At 35.8% G+C, this 21,409-nt stretch overlaps 1 protein-coding gene and 1 pseudogene across 11 annotated transcripts in view; one reads left to right on the forward strand and one right to left on the reverse strand.

The window, feature by feature from the left end:
• PPEF1 (protein phosphatase with EF-hand domain 1) overlaps nt 1-21,409 on the forward strand; it is a 110,096-nt gene that overhangs the window by 41,605 nt on the left and 47,082 nt on the right. For all 11 annotated transcript variants that reach the window (XM_011363003.2, XM_023532321.1, XM_023532325.1 and 8 more), the window contains 3 exons: nt 4,810-4,937; nt 7,658-7,718; nt 15,506-15,666. In XM_011363003.2, the coding sequence (XP_011361305.1) occupies nt 4,810-4,937; nt 7,658-7,718; nt 15,506-15,666 (350 nt within the window). The remainder of the gene's footprint in view (nt 1-4,809; nt 4,938-7,657; nt 7,719-15,505; nt 15,667-21,409) is intronic.
• LOC111741785 lies at nt 16,821-16,939 on the reverse strand (annotated as a pseudogene).

The following is a 21,409-nucleotide window of genomic DNA, read 5'->3' on the forward strand; positions in this document are numbered from 1 at the left end:
TTTATTGCTGAGTAATATTCCATTGTGTATATGTACGAAATCTTTATCCAATTGTTTATTGATGGGCACTTAGGTTGCTTCCATATTTTGGCTATTATAAATAGCTCTGCAAATATGGGGGTGCATATATCTTTTTGAATTAGTGTTTTGGATTTCTTTGGATAAATACCCAGAAGTAGAATTGCTGGGTCATAAGGTAGCTTCTATCTTTAATTTTTTCGAGGACCCTCCATACTGTTTTCCATAGTAGCTGCATCGATTTGCAATCCTACCAACAGTGCAAGAGGGTTCCCTTTTCTCCATATCCTTGCCAACACTTGTTTGTTGATTTATTGATGACAGCCATTCTGACAGGTGTGAGGTGATATCTCATTGTGATTTTAATTCATATTTCTCTGATGATTAGTGATGTTGAGCATCTTTTCATATCTGCCTTACTTTTTTTAAAAAAGTATCTACCATTTATTGAGTGCTTCCTGTATGTCAAACATTATACTAAGCACTTTATATTAATCAATTAATTAATATATTATTAGTACCTATATCAGCACTTTGCTAATTTTTTATTGTGTATAATTATAACAACCCTAGAAGGTATTTATTCATTTATTTATTATTTAATTCATTCATTCAACAAATATCCATTGCCGGGCCTTGCCCCAGGTGCTGGGGACATAGCAGTGAACAAAATAAAGTCCCTGTTCTCATGTAGCTTAGCTAATAGGGGATGATAGACAATAAACACACAAACATATAACTATATAGAATATCAGGTGGTAAAAAGTGCCGTGAACAGTAGATCAGGTAAAGAGAATGGGGAACATGTGGTGGGGAAGATGTGGGAGGGAGATACGATTCTATGTACTGTCTCAGTTTTTATGGCTGATTGCAAACGCCAGTCTGGGCTGTATAGCAAAATGGTTATAAGCTCAGGTTCTGGAATTACAGAGATCTGGATTTGACTCTGTGTTGTCCCACTGACAAGTGAAATGACCCCAAACAAATTATTTCTGAACCTCTGTTTCCTTATCTGTAAAATAAGTATAATAATACTTCCTAGGATTGTTGGGAGGACTGAAATCAAATCAACTCAAATTATCCATATAAAGCACCAAGCACAGTACCGGTCACACAAAGCAAATATCATTTGTTTTTGATATTTGGCCAGGTAATTTATTCAACCTATACTGTTGCTTCCTTCTATAAACAGAAGGATTTTGGGACACATAAGGCAAAGACTTTATTTTTGTCTTTTTTCTGCGTGGAGTTAGTGTGACAGGGAAGACAAGCCCCACTATGCCAAGACGCAGCAGGACCAGAAGTGGATCTAAGCTGTCTAACAAGATCAGGCCTGGACAACACAGATCTTCAACTCTGTGGGGAGGGTTGGGGGTTATGGAGCTAACAACCCCCTCGAGTAGTGTCCATCAAATCTGAGCTCTACTTTTTACCATTTTGGCAGTTTCCGCTCCAGAGGAGGGTCCTCAGCTGGCTGGAGGGCTAAGCAGGACCTACTTTTCCCACCCCCATGGGACTAGCTCATCAGGCAGGGTCTAGTCAGGAGGCAGAGACTAAGAGTGATCTAAATAGAGAGAACTGAACGTAAACAATTGTCAATTAGGTATCAAGTTGTTAACCTGGTTACTAAAAGGGTCCCTGAAAAAGAACTCCAAGGTGTATGGAGGTAGCAACTGCAGGAAAGTTACCACTTCTAGGGCTGCTAGAACAAAGGGGAAAGATTGGAATTATTAAAATCTAGAGACCTGAAGAGGGGTCCTCCAGAACTGAAACTCAGATCTTTGAGAAGAGGGGGCTGCTCAGCTGGTATTGGTGTCGCTGAGGGGCTGCCATGAGGCTAGTTTTGCAAGTGCTGAGTAAACTGCAAACTGGGTTCAATGGCTGCCAGGAGAAACTGCTGTGGGGATGAAGAGCAGTTGCTAGGTTGCACTAACGGGAACAGGAAGCAGACAGGAAGGAGTATCTCCCATTTCTCCTTCAGCCTCTCCATTTCCTTCTACTGCCCCTATTGACAGAGCCAAACATGGAGCAATTGGCAAAGTGCAAATGTGGCCAGCAGAGTCCCAGCCTCAGCACCAGTAAGCTAACTAGAGAAGCGCAGGGTGAGAACTGACACATGATAGCTTAGTAAGTAGCATTCGTGCTCAGGTGTAGGGACTCAGGTGCAGGAATGCAAACATGATGGTGGATTTCCAAGTATGGGAGGGGTCAGGGTCGGGGTCTGCTCAGCTTACTGATTGGAGTAGAAGAAGAAGTGCAAGAGATAAGGAACTGAGCATGGCTGTCTACCTTCCAAGGTACAGTACCCACACCCACTAGTAAAAGATAGCCCATGAATGTATCATGTGTTTACCACATGAAATAGCAACTCCTCCCCTGGGGTGTGGGCTGGGGTCCACAGCAAGGGACTGGACAGAAGCAAGGCAGAGATGGGAGAGGGGGCTTAGAAGGCCTGTTTGTCCTTGCAGGGGAGGAATAGAAGCAGTAGTATATGTAATGTGTCTAGGTTAATGCCAGGCACATAGTAGGCACTCAATAAATGATGGCTATTATTCAAAGGAAAGAAAAGTACAATTAGGTAACTGGCTGTAGTGGGAAGAGGCCAGGGTTTGGACCCAGAAAACCTGAGTCCGTACTAGGTAAGTAACTTTGAGCAAGATCTTTGCCTCTCTAAATCTGAAGTCTTCTTCTGTATAACATGGAGATGATAATACTTGTGGGACTAAATGTCTTATAGTAGACCCTTAACATATGGTAGCTATTTTGTACAATTATCAATTATAGAAATAATAAGCTTGATTATTATTATTGGTGTCCCTAATACTAAATAGAAGAGACTTTATTCCACAACACCACTGTGCAAAGGAGGAAACTGAGGCACAGAAAAAGGTTAAGGACTTGGGCTATGGGGTCAGTGAGACTTGTATTCAATTCCTTGCTGTCCATTTCCACTTACTAAGTGACCTTAAGTAAGTTAGTGTGTCTCAGCTTCACAGTGTGGTGAGGACCGCAGGAAGGATCCACTGCCTGGCCCTCAGTAAGTGCTCTGTAAATAGCACTGGAACATTGTGCTTGGTGAACAGAGAGCCCCAGGGTGAGTATTGGATGGACATAACTGACTGTCCTACAGAACAGACCTTTCAGGTGACCCTGGGCTCTCCATAATGATATGATGAGAACACAAGATTTCAGTCATGGTACTACCAATTATTTGCTTTGCGATATTGAACAAGTTACTCTTTCTTTCTCTCTGTGGTTTCCCCCTATAAATTATGATACTTGACCTTATGTCTATTTCCTGGGGTTTTCTGGAAGCTGAATAATGAAATGAGAGTCTCTGAAACCCGAGAGCCTTGAAGAAGCTTGTAAATAAACACTCTCAGATAACGCGTCTACTTGGTGTACCACAGCAGTACTAAACCAAGGATGCTGGGACTGGAGGCTGGATTCTTGCTATCAGAACCTAAATTGTTCCTGTTAATAGTCAACTCTTAATTTTTATGTGCTAAATGCGAAAAATTATAGCATGAATAAAAGGAGCCAGCTGGTGTTGATTGCTCTTCACTTTTAAATTTGAGGAAGGCACAAGAGCCTATATTTTAAATCTCATTATTTCTCATCTATGAAGCTATAGGATGGTGCAAAGGCTCCAGCCCCAGATGAGTCAGTGTGTCTGAATAGTCCACAAACAAGACAATACTTTTAACCACAGTGGCCATTTATTGAACATAAATGCTTTATATCAGGCATTGGGCTAAACTTTCACCTGTAGTATCTCAGTTTGTCCTCATAGTAACTCTATGAAGAAGGGAGATATGTTCATTTATCCATCTGTCTCTTATCAATTGAATCTTAGCTGTTGAAGGTGGAGTGAATTATACTTCTCAGTTCATGGTACATTGTCACCATTGGTCTGTGCAAAACCTTTTTATATGTTAATTAATTTGCTTATTTACTTTTATTTGTGTATCTGATGCTCATTCACCCTCCTCCATAAATAACCAATTTATTAGGTTTAGTGTGTATCTTTTCCTTTGTGTATATTCTTATGAAATGTGTATGGTGGTTTTGTGTATATGAATTTTAAATTTATATAAAATGGTATCATATTTCATTCTGTCTCTAACTTTTTAATAACTGTTATAACTGAAGCACAATTTTTAAAAATCCATTCACGTTGCTGTGGGTTTATTTAATCTCTTGCTTCCAATCGTGGCTTCATACTCCATGGTGTACACCCAGTGCAGTTATACATTCTCTTTCCTAGCCATGGACAGCCAGGCTGTATCGGTGTCAGAATTTCTACTGCCACAAAGAAGCATCGTATTGCCGTATTTTTTTTTTTTTTTATGGACTGTGAGAGAATTGCTTTGGGGTGTAAAGTCAAGAATGGAATTGCTTCTTCATAGGGCATAGGTAGCTTTCATGTGCCTAAATAGTGCCTGAGGTAGGTGCTATTTTAATCCCCATTTTACAGATGAGGGAACTGAGCTTTGGGAGTTTAATAACTTACCCAAAGTCACATAGTAACCAACAGAGCTGGAATTCAAATTCAGGTGGTCTTGCTCTAAAAATTCTACTCTTAATCTCTATGCCATCATTTTTCTCTGAGTATTTGACACTTGAGGACATTTTACAAAAACATGAAGGTAAGCCTTATTGTTTGTAGTTTTTATGTTCTTAGAACTGAGGAATCCAGGTGGACCGATCTTTTTTTCTGACACACCTACTCCCCACCATAGCTGGATAGTAACTGTTTTTCTCTTACTTTCATATCCTGCGGGTCTGCAGTCCTAAGAGCTGCATTGATCATCCAGAACTGGTACCGAGGTTACAGAGCTCGTCTGAAGACCAGACAACGCCATGCCCTCACCATCTTTCAGTCCATCGAATATGCCGATGAACAAGGCCAATTGCAGGTATGTTTCACAAACTTGTCTCTTTTTTTGGTAAAATGCTTCTCTTTACCCCTTGTTATTGAAAGAATAACAGTTTGGGTTATTTTTTGACCCAAACTATGTCAGTTTGGGTCCATTTTAAGCTGAGGAAACTTGGTGAAAGGCTTTAATAGAAGATGTAGTGACACTTTCTTGGAGCTAGCTGTTGAGAGAGAGATATGATTTGGGATGAAGATGGTGTCTTTTAGTTCTAAAGTTCATGTTTTTAAGAAGGCTGCCAGATGTCTAGTTAACTAATAAAAATTGTCTTATTCTGTTTGGGGGTATGTGTCTTAGTGCCCCTAAAAGAATTAAAGGAAGTAAAGTTGTTACTTTATGAAGGAGAAAACACATTAAGGAGTTAAAAAATGGAAGAATTTTCTGGGAACAAATTTATGAAAGTTCTAGAAGAAAATGTAGATGGGCAAGGAAGGCCCCTTTTAAGCTTGCGAAAATGATATATAAATCTAGCTATAATGCTTGATAAAGAAGTACTTTTTAACAATAAAAGGATCTTAGATCTCCAATATAATTGTTGATGAAAAAAATTCACCAGTAGAACAAAATGTAGAGTTTTATGCCATATATGTGAAAGGAAATTAAACATACAGCAAAAGTCTAGAAAAAAATATGCAATATTTCTTCTTGGCCTTTTGGCTAAGATCAATTGTAAAAGATGTACAGTAAAGTATTTACAGTGGTTATTTCTGGGGACAGGAGTGATATTGATGGGTAGAAGTAAGTGGGAGAGGAATTCTCATTTTCATTCTGTATCGTTTGTAGTTTTCAACAGTCGTATTTATCTGTAAATTTATTATATAATCTTTAAAAATAATTGAGAAAATTTCAAAAAGAATTAAAGGAATTGCAGGATTTATTCTTGGCAGCTATAAAAATGATATCCTATGATTCAATCGGATTCTCCCTTTGCTTTGATTAGGAGCTCACAGAGCAGGCTTTTAAGCACTGTAGAATATAGTGATGAAGATAAGGGCAGAGTGAGCTCTCAAATTGATATGCTTTATATACATACATTCCATTATTAGGACATTCTTTAACATTGACTCTTTTTAAATAACAGATTTCTTAAGATACAGTTCACCCATTTAAAGTATAAATTTTAATGGCCTTTAGTACATTCACAAAGTTGTAACCATCACCACAATAAAGTTTAGAACATTTTTATCACCTTCCCGCTACCCCGCCCCCCCAAAAAAACCTCTATACTCATTAGCAGTCACTCCCCAGCCAAAGCCACTGGCAACCACTAATTTGTTTTTTGTCTTTATGGATTTGCCTTTTCTGGCCATTTCATATAAATGGAACCACACAACATGCAATCCTTTTGTGTCTGACTTATTTCACTGAGCATAATGTCTTCAAGGTTCATCCATGTTGTAGCATATATCAGTACTTCATTTCTTTTTATTGCTGAATAATATTCCATTGTATGGATATAGCACAATTTGTTTATTCATTCCTCAGTGGATAAATCATTTCAATTGTTTCCACTTTTTGGAAAATAATATAAATAATGCTGCTATGAATATTTGTGTGCAAATTTTTATATGAACATATGTTGTCAACTCTCTTGGGTATAAGCTTAGAAGTAGAATTCTTGGGTCATCTGATAACTCTGTGTTTAACTTTTTGAATAATTGCTAAATTGTTTTCCAAAGCAGCTACACATTTTACATTCTCACCAGCAGTGTATGAGGGCTTCGATTTTGCAGCATCTTTGCTGACACTTGCCATTATCTGTCTTTTTGATTATAGCCATCCTAGTGTGTGTGAAGTGGTATTTCATTGTGGTTTCTAATCAACTCTTAATTGATAAACCTATCAACAGGATTAAAATAATTAATTTTTATATTTGTATGGAAAATCTTCCTTCCCTCAATTCCCAGACCTACTCCCAGAATGTAAAGGTTGCTTAGTATTCACTCTTCATGAAAGGCAGGGCTCAGAGAAGAAGTTATTTGTGCTGTATAAATGCAGGTCTTCGCAGATAATTGGTAGGCATAGAGGCAGCATCTAGATAATGGTTGGAATGCTGGTGGATTTCCTTCTTTCTCTCCTTCCTCCCTTCTTCCTTATTTCGTTTTACAAATATATTTGACATTTAAGAGTATCCCTTACCTCGTAATCTCACTACCAAAAAAGGAAAGGAAGAAATCTTAATGAGCAAAATCTAGTAGCTGTCTTAGGTTGGTTTCCTAGAAGCAGAATCTGAGACAGAGATACTGATACAAGTGATTTCCTGAGTGAGTGTTCTCAGGAAAAACCTATTTGGGAGTGAGGAAAGCCAGATAGAACGGGAGAAGAAACTAGGCAAAAATATGGGTTCTAGAGAAGTCTGACCTTAGCCTGATCCCATTGGGAGTTCTGAAGAGTGAAATGCATCACAGAGTTCGTCCCACCCAATGGCAAGGGAGGTTGGAGGCTGGGCTGTAGTACCCTTTCTACAGTCATCATTTTCTATGGGCAGCCCCCCAGGAGCGGGGATATATGACATCCTATGCCACTCTGGGGTAGGTGCCACCCATCTGCCAAGGGAACCCTTGGGAGGAGGGGGACGGATAGAGGCAGGACCCATTAGCATCTACAGCAGCTGGGAGACGAGTAAAGGGGAACACCAGCAGTATTTGCCATAGTAGCTATTGGGGTTCATTAATTGATTAATGTATTTTTATTTTGTCCAGCTATCAAATTTCTTTACTTTCATGTTGGAAAACTACACACATATACATGAGAGAGACCCAGGTAAGTAAAACTTTAGTCTTTTGAAAAGAAGTCATTAAATATTGAATTGTCCTTATTAAGTGATGAAAACTCTGAAGATGGGAGAACACTAAGCAATTTAAAAGGTATGCAAACCGGTTTTGTCTATGTGACACCAAACTGGTGAAATCACTTCATCTGGCTTTTTTCTTCTTTGATTGGTGTCAACTAAATTGACCATTTAATTTTTTTCACTTTCAAAAAACTGAATTAGATTTCATTCAACATTAATTTGTCGAATGCCTTCTCTGAACCACAATCTCTTGATATACGATATAGCAGCTTAGTAAGGAGGATCTTATTTTTTATCTATGAAATTTTTGTGCTGAGAGATCAACACATCTTGAGTATTTCATGAAACAGATCCGGGGGAAAATGATGGATTATACACAGTTGGCCCCATCACATTTCTGTTTTCTGCATAGCTATCTAGCTGTTTGTCTATTTACCAATCATTTATATAGTCATTCCAAAATGACTAAATGAATCATTTCAGAGACAGGCAATATAGGTGTGGTTCAAAAATGATTTAAAATTATAGTTATTCACAAGGCATGTATTTCTCCTGCAAATTAAGGCTTGCCTATTGTTATCTTTAAGGTAGATGCTAGAGTTTAAAACTTTTTTTTTTAATCTGGGCCAACCATTTTTTTGCTCTAATTAAAAATGTTTATGGCATCTAAGAGCGTATTTTAAATAATCTAGTAAGCACCCTTCAAAGTGGCAAAAGAATGGTATTTTAATGGTATGCTTTAAGCTAAGTACATATGTATGAAACTAATTAAAGCATTTAATGATCGATAGAAGCTTTTTGAATGGTGGAGTAGCCAAACCTGAGGCGTGGGGAGTGGGTGGAAGTGGGTATTTTGCCATTTTCTCTCTTTTAGATAATTGCAATTTGAAGACAGTTGTTTGTGCTTCATGTTCTTTGGCAAAAATATTTCTGAGAGGAAAGATAATGATGAAATGAAATAGTACTCTTTCTGCTAATGACCTAATATTTCAATAGGGCTGTGTATCAGAATCGTTTATGGCGATTCAGAGCCACAGATGGCCAGGTTACAGCCCAGAGAGAGTTACTCAGGCTCTGTATTTATTTAAAATCTGCATTTTAAAAATTCTGTAGCTGATTTCAAAATACTAATTTTTTTTTTTTATCAAAGAAAGGGAGAGTGGTTTAATTTTATGTAAACTTTACAGAAAAGTCCACAAATCATATGACTCAATATATTTTCTCAAATTAAACATATCCTTGCAGCATGCACTTAAAACAAGATATAAAACATTATGAGAGCAACATAAAGTCCCTGTCCCCCTCTAATCACTATCCAGCTCCACCATCACTACTTTCCTGACTTCTACATCCTAGATCAGTTTTGCTTGTTTTTGAACTTCTCTGTACAAATGTAAACATAGAGTGTTGAGTCTGGCTTCTTTTATTCAACATAATATTTGTAAGAATCGTCCATATTGTTGCAATCTGGTCATTCTTGTTGCTGAATAATACCATTTTATGAATATACCAAAATGTATCCATTCTACTGTTTATGGACATTTAGGTTGTTTTCAGTTTTGGTAATTTAAATGGTACTGCTATGCATATTCTTGTACATGTCCTTTTGGTGAACATAAGTATCCTTTTCTTTTGCTGTGTATTCATTTTCGGTTATCTATTGATGCATAACAAACCACCTTAAAATTTAGTGGCTTAAAAAATCTTCATTCAGGAATATCTATTAAGATTATGGAATGGGTGTAAGACTTTTGGTAGGGGGAGAAAGTGAATACGACTAAATGGATCTTTTATGGCCCTATGATCTATCCTTTCCTTGAAAGTTCCTGAAGAAAAAGTGGAAAGATCATTTTGTTGCAATCCTCTATTCTTGTTTTTAAAAGAATAAGTCCTAAACCCTACAAATGGCTTATATTGAACTTTCATATTTGAATTAAAGATTGTCGAACATGAAAAAAAATGTAATGGCTTAAAAACAACAGCCATTGTATTGCTTATGATTCTGTGAGTCAGGCATTTGAACAGAGCTCAGTGTGAATGACTTGTCTTTGCTTCACATGGTATCAGTTAGGCCCACTCAACATACCTGGGTGGGACAGGGAGGTCCAAATGTTTTTACTTACATGTCTGAGACTTTGTTGTTAGCTATGAGATAGGACACCTTAATTCTCCTCATGCACCCTCTCTGTCCAAAAGGATATCCTGGACTTCTTTACAGGGCAGTTGGATCCTAAGAGGACAAAGGCGGATGCTGTAAGGCCTCTTAAGGTCTATGCTCTGAAACTCACACAAAATCAGTTCTGTCATATTCTGTGGGTCAAAGCAAGTCACAAGGCCAGCTGTATATTCAAAGGGATAAGGAAAGATCTATCTCTTTGAGGGAGCAGCAGCAGCATTATATCGTGAAGGGATATGGATACTGGAGGCATGTGTCATTGGGGGCCATTATTATAAAGGTATACCACAACCCAGTAATGGGTTATAGGGCATGTATATGTTCAGCTTTATTAGATACTGACAAACAGTTTTACAGAATTGTTGTTCCAAGTTATACTGCCACTGGTGTATGAGAGTTCCAGTTGTTCCATATCCTCACCAACACTTGAAATTGTCTGTCTTTTTCATTTTAGCCAGTTGGCAAGTATGTAGTGGTTATCACATTTATGCTTTAATTTGCATTTCCCTGGTGAGCAGTGAAATTGCTCACTTTTTGTATGTTTATTAATCATGTGCACATCCTGTTTGGTGAAGTATCTGTTCATGTCTTTTGCCTATCTTTCTATTGGGTTATCTGCCTTTTTCTTAGCGATTTGTAGGTGTTCTCTAAGCAGTTTAGATATAAGAATATAAATCTATGTTAGATAAACATATTGCAAATATCTTCTAGTCTTTGGCATTTATCCCCACAATCTTTAAATGGTATCTTTTGACGAACAGATATTCTTGATTTCAGTGTAGTACAACTTTTATGGTTAGTGCTTTCTGTCTCTTACTGAAGAAATCTTTACACACACACACACGTACAAACACACATACACACATACACATACATACATATATACATACACACATACACTTATTTGTGCAAAAAATGAATACAGGATAAACCAGAAATGAATGACATTGTTTACCTACTACAGGGGATGGGAGGTTGGGTGGGAGCAGGGCAGAAAGAATGGGAGAAGGAGGGTTGGATAGAAGGGATAAGGGGAGAGCGACACTTCTCTGAGTATACTTTTTTGTAGTTCTAACTCTTACAACCATGATGATGTTTCATATCCCTAAGAAAATAATTAATTAAAAACAGGGAGGGAGGGATGGAGGGAGAGAAAGAATTTCCAAAATAGAATGCTCACTGTGACGAATGAACTTAATTGTATTACAAATAATAACCTAATCATCTGAAGGAGATGAGGAAGAAAAAAAACTAATCTCAGTAACATTGGAAAATAACATTTTAACCATAATATGCCTTGATGAGGTTTCATTTTTATTTATATTTATCTTACATGGGTTTGCTGAGTTTCTTGATATCTAAGTTGATATTTTTTGTCAGATTTAGAAATTTTTTATTCGTTATTTAAAATCTTTCTTTTTAAGTCTATCTTTTTTTTTGTGACATCTGCTTTTAAACTTAGAAGGCCCTGAAAAATTTAAAATGTGATTGCTATACCTCTTTTCTAGATATTTTTTTTTACAGTTCAACTTTAAAAAATTTCAGTGCTTCATAAAATTTGGAATTTTTAAATATTAAACTGAAAAAGGAAATTTTGATGCTCAGTAGTTGAGATCAATTAAAAAATATAACTACGAAGAATATTTCCAAAATCTACTGCAACATTTATTTCATAATTTATCTTTTTACCATGAGTTGTAGTACCTACTTCATAATATGTTCATTTAAATATGTGTAATAGGGCTTATTTCTGGGTTTCTTATTTTCTTAGACAGCTCTCGATTATGGAGTTCTAGAATCATATTGATTTAATAATTGTATGTAGCAGGAAAAGAGATTTACAGATTATTTCTATAGATCGATTTCATTTAAAATTTTTCCAGATTTATTGAAAAGTAATTGGCATAACATTGTATAAGTTTAACGTGTACAATGTAATGATTTCATGTATATATGTGTTGAGAAATGATTACCACTATCAGATTAGTTAACACATTCACCACTTCACATAGTTAGAATTTTTGTGTGTGCGTGGTGAGAACTTTTAAAATATATTCTCTTAGCAACTTGGAAATACACACTAGAGTATTGTTAACTAGAGTCACCATGCTGTACATTACTGTAGGTCTCTGATGACCCTCCTTGGTGAAAGGTTCTAGACAACTTCCACCTTAGACCTGAGTGCTGTGATCCCTAAACAAGGTATATTTAGGGACCAAAGGTCACTTAATGTTTCTAGATATCAGAGCCCGATCAGTGGTTTTAACTCTGAGGGATAGAGTATGTCGAGGCATTCTAGGTGTCCCAAAAGTGAGAGGTGACCTATAAGCAGTTCTTTTCAGTGTCCTACTACTTTAGTTGCTCAAAACCAATTCATAGGACTTGATGGGGAGACTCTACACATCTGTTCCCCAGTCTGCTTTTTCACATCCTCCTCCTCCCACAGGTAGAAAGCCAAAGCTGCCATATATAGCAATAGGTTTGAACAGAAACTGGTGAAAGTGGGGAGTGGGACGGAGTGTGTGGAAGTGTTGTTTTGACTTTTCTTTTTGCTTCCCAGATTAGCCAAATATCCTATCAGATCAGATATTTTATAATTTTTGTTGCTGTGGTGAATAGGATATTTTTCCCATTATGTCTTCCCAATGATTATTGGTGATATTTAGTAAAGCTTTTGATTTATATCTATTTATTTTGTATTGTGCTATTATCAAATAATAACATTAATGAAATTATTAGTATTGCTGATATTTATTATATGTTTGTTCTATGCCATGTCTTTAAGTGCTTTAAATGTCATTTCATTGTCTTCATGACAAACCAGTAAGATTAGTATTATTATCATCCCCTTTTTGTGGATGAGACTACTGCTACTTAGAAGGTAACTTCCTAAAATTATTCATCCCATTCATGGTGAAGCTGTGATTCAAACCAGTGTGATTAACCTCTGTATTATTTTAATTCTCCTATCAATTCCAGCAGTTTTTCAACTGATTTTCTTGAGTTTAGATATTTAATCACACTGGCCATGAGTAACTTTATTTTTAATATTTTCTCTTCAGTAGTCACTGCTCTTATTTTGGCTTCATGTTTTATTGCGTTGGCTGGAGATAGCAGAACAATGTTAAAATGAAACAGGGAAAGTAGGCATCCTTGTTTTGTTAACGATTTAGTAAAAAATATTATTGTTGATTTAAATTTTTAAGATTATGTTAAGGAGGTATCCTTCCATTCCTAGTTTTTTGAGTTTTTTAAAAATCAGGAGCAGGTTGTTAAATTTTATGAAATGTCATTTTGGCATCTATTGAGTTCATTATATAGACGCCAATGGTTTTAATCTAGATTCATAATTGAGAAATGAAATCACTATAAATACAGTTCAATTGGTGCTTTTATTTCTCCAGCAATATCTGGAGCTTGTTTTCAAAATGGCATGTGGGTGGTAGAGGCATAAATTGTTTTTTTTTTCTTTTTTTTTCAAATTATGGGCTTTAAATTTTTCCCTGTCCAGATTTTGAGACTTTACTGGGTAAAAGAAAAGATTGTGTGTAGGGGGCGTTTTTGAGGTATTTTCTTTAGAACAGCTTGTGAAGGTACCATTTGGTTATATTTCAAAATTTTGTAATATTTAATTAGTTTAGATTCATGTTGACAGACTTGTAAAACAAACAAGTAAGGATTAATTCTAATTACATGTTACACACACAAATTTTCATATATTGTTGGCATTCATTAAACTATTATTAGTTATAATGTTTATAGCCCAAAAAGATATGTTAAAGCTTTTAATTGTTTTCATATATGGTGCATATTAGCTATGCATTAGGAAGAGAATCTATGTTATTTTTTTTAATGTGACTAAAAATCAGCAAGAGAAATATGATTTGATATTTACTGATATTTCATACTGAGTAGTTTTGACCAAGAATTGGTTTAGGGAAATGGTGCTTTTTCATATATATATATATCACTGAACTTATAAGGAATGAGGGTCTTCAAATATATGGAAGAAAGGGCCAGACTGAGTTTGTTTTTGTTTTTTTTTTTAAGAAGAAAAACAATATTTTAATTTCATTCTTAAACAACAAGACTGAGTTTTAATAACCGGAACTTGATGTGTCAGTTAGCTGATGTGGTGTGATCATTAAGATAGTTAAGTAGGCTTTACTGTCTGCATAATGAATCTGAGATAAAATTTCCCACAAAGCTCTATATTTCTAATTTTCAAACATAAAATGAAATAATTAAGTTATTCTCAAATCTCAAACCAAATCCAAATGAGAAAAATAACCTCTGCTGGATCCCACTGAAGACAGAAGTTATTACTCTTAAATTCAACTTCTTATAAAACATCATTAACTACCACTGAAAAAATATTGGGTACACGGTAATTTGAAAAGCATTTTTAAATTGCCAAATATTATGGCTTTAGAAAAAAAAATGTGAAGTTTAGTTCTTAATTGTAATCCCTCAGCATAAAGCGAATCATGAAAAAAACGTATTCTGTCTACATCTGGTAACAAAATACCTTCCAAACATGTCCATTCTAAATATTCAAAAAGATGGAAACTGCTTGCAGACAACTCTGATTAATGGCCTTAGTAGCAACTCAGTGTTAAAGAGTTGAAGAATGTCATTGTCCTCTGTATTAATTGTCTGTTACTGTAATAATACCATGTATTAAACAACCACAATAGTTCATTGACATGTAATAAACATTTCTTTTTGCTCACAAGTCTACAGATTAGCTGAGCACTTCTGCAGATCTTGGCAGGCTTGATTTGGCAGTTTTTTGAGTCTTGGCTGAAGTTCGCTAATGTGTCTGGAGGTCCACTGGCTGGTAGCTGATCTAGGATGACCTTGACTAGGGTGACTCAGCTCTGCTCCACATGGTCTTGGAGGTTTCAGTAAGCTAGCCTGGGCTTTGTGGTAGTGGCACGGTTTCAAAAGAGAGAGCATAGAAGCATGCAAGGCCTCCTCAGGCCTTGGCTCAAGAGAAAGGCCCTTTGGTATTTCTGCCGATAGTTTGTCATCTAACTGTATCTACTTTGTTACCAAGAAGAAAGAAAATCAAGTCAGAAAATTTGTTTTTATGTGAAGAGGGAAACAAATCCAGTATAACTAAGTAAAATTTGAAGTATTTAATGGGAAAAATTGAATGTTGCAATTTAATTTTCTGTAGATCATGAATAGCAGCAGATATTTGAACCAAATACAATGCATCATTATGTTCTCAACACTATTTGTAAAACTCTGAGATGTAAGAGTGGGCAAACATGTAGAGTTAGAGCTTCAGACATCAAAATACCTTGATTAACCAGTTTTCCTTGTGCTTCTTCTACTACTTCCCACTGCTGAACTCATTGCTTTGGTAAATTGTCCACCCAGGAAGGGATGATGGTGATTCATGTGAATATACCTACTGGTCTCATAACAAATCATTCCTCGCAGTTATATGTGGGATATCTTGGTATTCATAACATTTAGCACAATGTCTTACATGGGCTAGGCATTCAAGAATGTATTTATTGCATTTAAGTGTGGGAATGTTGATTTTTCTCCCCTTTTTGTCTTTTCTAGAATTCGTAAATCGACTGTTTGGCTACGCCCTCCAGGACAAGGGTAGACAGGAATGTGTGGGGCTGGTAGATGTCCCAGACTCCTATACTGGTCCTCGTCTGCAATTTCCTCTCACTTTTGGTGATCTTGGTTTACTTATTGAGGCCTTCAAGAGACAACAGGCAAGTGGAAGCAGATACTGCCTTGATTCTTGTACATAACACATGCTCAATAACTGTTGAATGAATGAACAAAAACACTACAGCAGAAGTGCATTTCCAATTAAGTGAAAGCTACTCTCTGCTTTGCCTAACCCATTAAATAGAAATATCTCCCTCTCTATCTATAGCTTTCAACATTTCCTTTTCCTTTTTCTGAGATCTAATTGACATACCATAAAATTCACTATTTAAAGTATACAATTGAGTGGTTGTTAGTACATTCACAAGATTGTGCAACCACCACCAATATCTAATTCCAGAACGTTTTCATCACCCCCAAAAGAAATGCCATACCCATTACCATTCCCTCTTTTCCCACCCTGGCGACCACTATTGTGCTTTTTGTATCTATGAATTTGTCTATTCTGGTTATTTCATACAAGTGGAATCATATAATATGTGGCTTTTTGTGTCTGTCTTTCATTTAGCATCATGTTTTTAAGGTTCATTCCTGTCACACAGCATGTTTCATTGCTCTTATATTTTATTTTAAAGGCTAATTAATATTCTATTGTACGGATATAGCATTTTTGTTTATCAGTTCACCAATGGATGGACATTTGGATTTTTCTCTACCTTTTTGCTATTATGAATATGCATGTACAAGTTTTTGTATAAATATGTTTTCAGTTCTCTTGAGTATTATACCTAGGAGTGGAATTGCTGGGTCATATGATTACTTTTTGAGGAACTTCCAAACCATTTCCAACAGCAGCTACACCATTTTACATTCCTCTCAGCAATGCAAGAGGATTCCAATTTCTCCACATGTTTTGCCAACATTTTTTATTTTCTGTTTTTAAACTTTTTTTTATCATAGCCATCTTAGTTATATGTGAAGTGGTATCTCATTGTGGTTTTGACTTACATTTCCCTAATGACTAAAGATGTTGAGCATCTTTTCATGTTTATTGGCCATTGTACACATTCTTTGGAGAAATGTCTATTCAGGTCTTTTGCCTATTTTAAAGTCAGGTTATTTTTTTTATTATTATTATTATAAAGAATTCTTTATATATTCTGGCTACAAATCCTTTTCAGATATATGATTTGCAAATATTTTCTCCCATTCTGTAGCTTGTCTTTTCACTTTCTTGTACGTTTTTTTTTTTTTATGCCTACAGCACCTGATATTCCTAGGTGGTCTCCCATTCAGGCACTAACCAGGCCCAGCCCTGCTTAGCTTCCAAGATCAGAAGAGATCGGGCACGTTCAGGGTGGGATGGCTGTAGACTATCTTTTCATTTTCTTGATGTCCTTTGATTCACAAAAATTTCTAATATTGATGAAGTCCAATTTATTTTTTTCTTTGGTTGCTTGTGCTTCCAATGTCATATCTAAGAATCCACTTCCAAGTCCAGGGTCATGAAGATTTACCCTTGTTTTCTTTTAAGAATTTTATAGCTTTATCTCTTACATTTGGGTCTATGAGCCATTTTCAGTTAATTTCTGTATATAGTATGAGATGGGGTCCAACTTCATTCTTTGCATGTGGATATGCAGTTGTCTCGGCACCTTTTGTTGAAGAATCTGTATTTCCCCCATTGAATGGTCTTGGTACTCTTGTTAAAAATTAATAGGCCATAGATATATGGATTTATTTTTGGACTCCCAATTTTATTCCATTGTTGTGTGTGTCTAGCCTTATGTCAGCATCACATCATCTATTAATGTGGTGTATTACACTGATTAATTTTCTTATGTTGAGCCACCTTGTATACCTGGAATAAATACCATTTGATCATGGTGTATAATTCTTTTAAAATTCTGTTGTATTTGCAAAGGATCATACAAGAATACTATGAAAAAGCATATAATACCAAATTTAATAACCTAGAAGAAATGGACCAGTACTTAGAAAAATACAACCTGCCTAGACTGAATCAAAAACTGGAAAATCTAAATAGCAGTATGGAAATTGAACCAATCATCAAAAACCTACCATAAAGTAAAAGTCTACGACCAGATGGCTTCACCGGTGAATTCTACCAAACACTCAAAGAAGATTTAATATCTATTCTCCTCAAACTCTTCCAAAAAATCGAAGAGGAAGCAATACTTCCCAACTCATTTTATGAGGCCAATATTACTCTGATACCAAAACCTGGTATAGATAACACAAAAAAATAAAACTACAGACCAATATCTCTCATGAACACAGATGCAAAAATCCTAAATAAAATACTAGCGAACCAAAAACAGCAACACATTAAAAAGATTATACACCACGATCAAGTGGGCTTCATCCCAGGGGCACAGGGATGGTTCAACATACGCAAATCAATTAATGTGATACACCACATAAACAAATTAAAAAATAGGAATCATTTGATCATATCAATAGATGCAGAAAAAGCCTTCGACAAGATGCAGCATCCATTTATGATCAAAATACTTAACAAAATTGGTATAGAAGGAAAGTATCTTAACATAATAAAGGCCATCTATGACAAACCCTCAGCCAACATTATACTTAATGGTGAAAAACTAACACCCCCCCCCTCTAAGATCAGGAACAAGGCAAGGCTGGCCGCTATCGCCATTGTTATTCAATATAACATTGGTGGTCCTAGTGAGTGCCATCAGACAAGAGAAAGATATAAAAGGCATCCAAATAGGAAACAAAGAAGTCAAACTGTCACTGTTTGCAGATGACATAATTCTCTATATAGAAAACCCTAAAGACTCCACAGGAACACTACTAGAAACAATAAGCAAATACAGTAAATTCTCTGGATACAAAATCAATGTTCAAAAATCCATAACGTTCCTATACTCTAATAATGAAGCCTCAGAAAAAGAAGTGGAAAAAATAATTCCTTTTGCAATTGCAACAAAAAGAATAAAATACCTAGGAATATATTTAACGAAGCAAGTGAAGGACCTATATAATGAAAACTATAAGACCCTATTAAAAGAAATCGAAGAAGATACAAAAAAATGGAAAGATATTCCGTGTTCTCGGATTGGAAGAATCAACATAGTTAAAATGGCCATATTACCTAAAGCATTATGCAGATTTAATGCAATCCCTATCAAAATCTCATCGACATTTTTTGAAGAAGTAGAACAAAAAATCATCAGATTTGTATGGAAGCACAAAAGACTCTGAATGGCCACAGCCATCCTGAGAAAAAAGAACGAGGCTGGAGGCATCACTCTGCCCGACTTCAAATTATACTACAAAGCAACGGTAATCAAAACGGCATGGTATTGGCAGCAAAACAGACACACGGACCTGTGGAACAGAATTGAGAGTCCAGAAGTAAACCCATACCTATATGGGCAAATAATTTTCGACAAAGAAGACAAAAACATATAGTGGAGAAAGGAAAACCTCTTCAATAAATGGTGCTGGGAAAACTGGAAAGCCAGCTGCAAAAGAATGAAACTAGACTGTTGTCTATCACCATGCACCAAAATTAACTCAAAATGTATTGAGGACCTGAATATAAGACCTGAAAAAATAAAACGCATAGAAGAAAACATGGGGACTAAACTCAAGGACCTTGGACTTAAAGAGGATTTTATGAATTTGACCTCAAAAGCAAGGGAAGTAAAAGCTAAAGTAAATGAATGGGACTATGTCAAATTAAAAAGCTTCTGCTCAGCAAAATAAATCATCAACAAAGTAAAGAGAGAACCATCCAAATGGGAAAATATGTTTGCAAGCACCACTGACAACAAGGGCCTAATATCCAAAATATACAAAGAACTCATACAACTCAATAAAAACAAAAAAACAAATGATCCAATCAAAAAATGGGCAGAGGACCTGAACAGACACTTCTTCCTAGAGGACATACAAATGGCCAACAAATATATGAAAAGATGCTCAACATCGCTAGCTATTAGAAAAATGCAAATCAAAACCATGATAAGATACCATCTCACACTTGTTAGAATAGCTACTATCAATAGGACAAGTAATAACAAATGTTGGAGAGGATGCAGACTAAAAGGAACCCTTAAATACACTGCTGGTGGGACTGCAAATTGGTACAGCCACTATGGAAAACAGTATGGAGGTTTTAGTTTCAAAAAACTAAGAATTGATCTACCAAATGATCCAGCAAACCCTCTTCTGGGTATTTACCCCAAAGACTTGAAAATCCATATCCAAAAAGATATTTGCACACCGATGTTCATAGCAGCATTATTCACAGTGGCCAGGACATGGAAACAACTGAAGTGTCCTACAATAGATGATTGGCTAAAGAAGCTGTGGTGCATATATACAATGGAATATTACTCAGCCATAAGGAGAGATGAAATACTGCCATTTGCAACAACATGAATGGACCTCGAGATAATCATGCTAAGTGAAATAAGCCAGACAGAAAAAGTGGAAAATCATATGATATCACTTATATGTGGGATATAAACCTAAAAGCAACAAATGAGCAAGACAAACAGGGACTCACGGACATGGACTATACACTAGTGGTTATCAGAGGACTATAGACTAGTGGTTACTAGTGGGGTGGGGGAGAAGGGGGGAGGTAGACGGGATAAAGGGGATCAAATATATGGTAGCTGAAGGAAACTGGACTCTGGGTGGTAATCACACAATAGAATATACAGATGTCAAATGATAATGTACACCTGAAAATTATATAATTGTATTAACCAATGTCACCCCAATAAACTTGTTTAAAAATTTAAAAAAAAGAGAAAATATATATATATTGTACCTACCTACCTTATAGGTTATGAGGATTAGCTATGACAATGCATGAAATGTAATAGTGTCTGTCACACAAAATATGTTCAAAATATATTAGCTATTATTATTTTATCATGTTTAATGTACATCAAAAATAAATAAATAAAATTCTGTTGTATTTGATTTGCTGGTATTTTATTGAGGATTTGCATTTTATTCATAAGGGATATTGGTCTGTATTTTCTTTTCTAGTGGTGTCTTTATCTGGCTTTGGTATCAAGGTAATACTAGCCTCATAGGATGATTTAGGAATTTTTCCTCCTCTTCTAGTTTTTGGAAGAGTTTGAGAAGGATTAGTGTTAATTCTTTAAATGTTTAGTGGAGTTCATCAGTGAGGCTGTCTGGTCTTAGACTTTTCTTTGTTAGGTTTTTGATTTCCAATTCAATCTCTGCTTATTCTGGATACGTTTGGATTTTCTGTTTCTTCTTGAGTCAGTTTTGGTAATGTGTTGTTTCTAGGAATTTGTCCATTTCATCTAAGATATCTAATTGATTGGCATACAATTATTCATAATATTCTCTTATAATTTTTATTTCTTTAAGACTGGTGAGATGTCCCCACTTTTATTTCTGATTATAATTATTTCATTTTCAGTCTCTCCCCACTAGTCAACATCCAGGGGCCCTTCTCTTTCCTCTTAATTCTCGCATCGCTTCAAATCCTGATTCCTGTCTTTTAAAAAATTATCATGGAAATTCTCCAAATTTAAATCATATATTTTGGGGATCTGGGATAGAAAATAATTTTATTATTTTAATAGCTATAGAAATGGAAATTTCAGGATACCATGAGACATAATTGTTCCAAAGGGTTCCATCTGCCCTGAATCCAATACCCAAAGCAATATATGAACAATATGTAGATATGACCACTCTCTCAGCCTCCAGTAATCTAAATCAGTACTGTCTAATAGAAATATAATGTGAGCCACATACATAATTTAAAATTTTTCTAGTAGTCACATTAAGCAAGTAAAA

This window comes from Pteropus vampyrus, unplaced genomic scaffold (assembly GCF_000151845.1).
Source record: "Pteropus vampyrus isolate Shadow unplaced genomic scaffold, Pvam_2.0 Scaffold81, whole genome shotgun sequence".
Taxonomy (NCBI): Eukaryota; Metazoa; Chordata; class Mammalia; order Chiroptera; family Pteropodidae; genus Pteropus; species Pteropus vampyrus.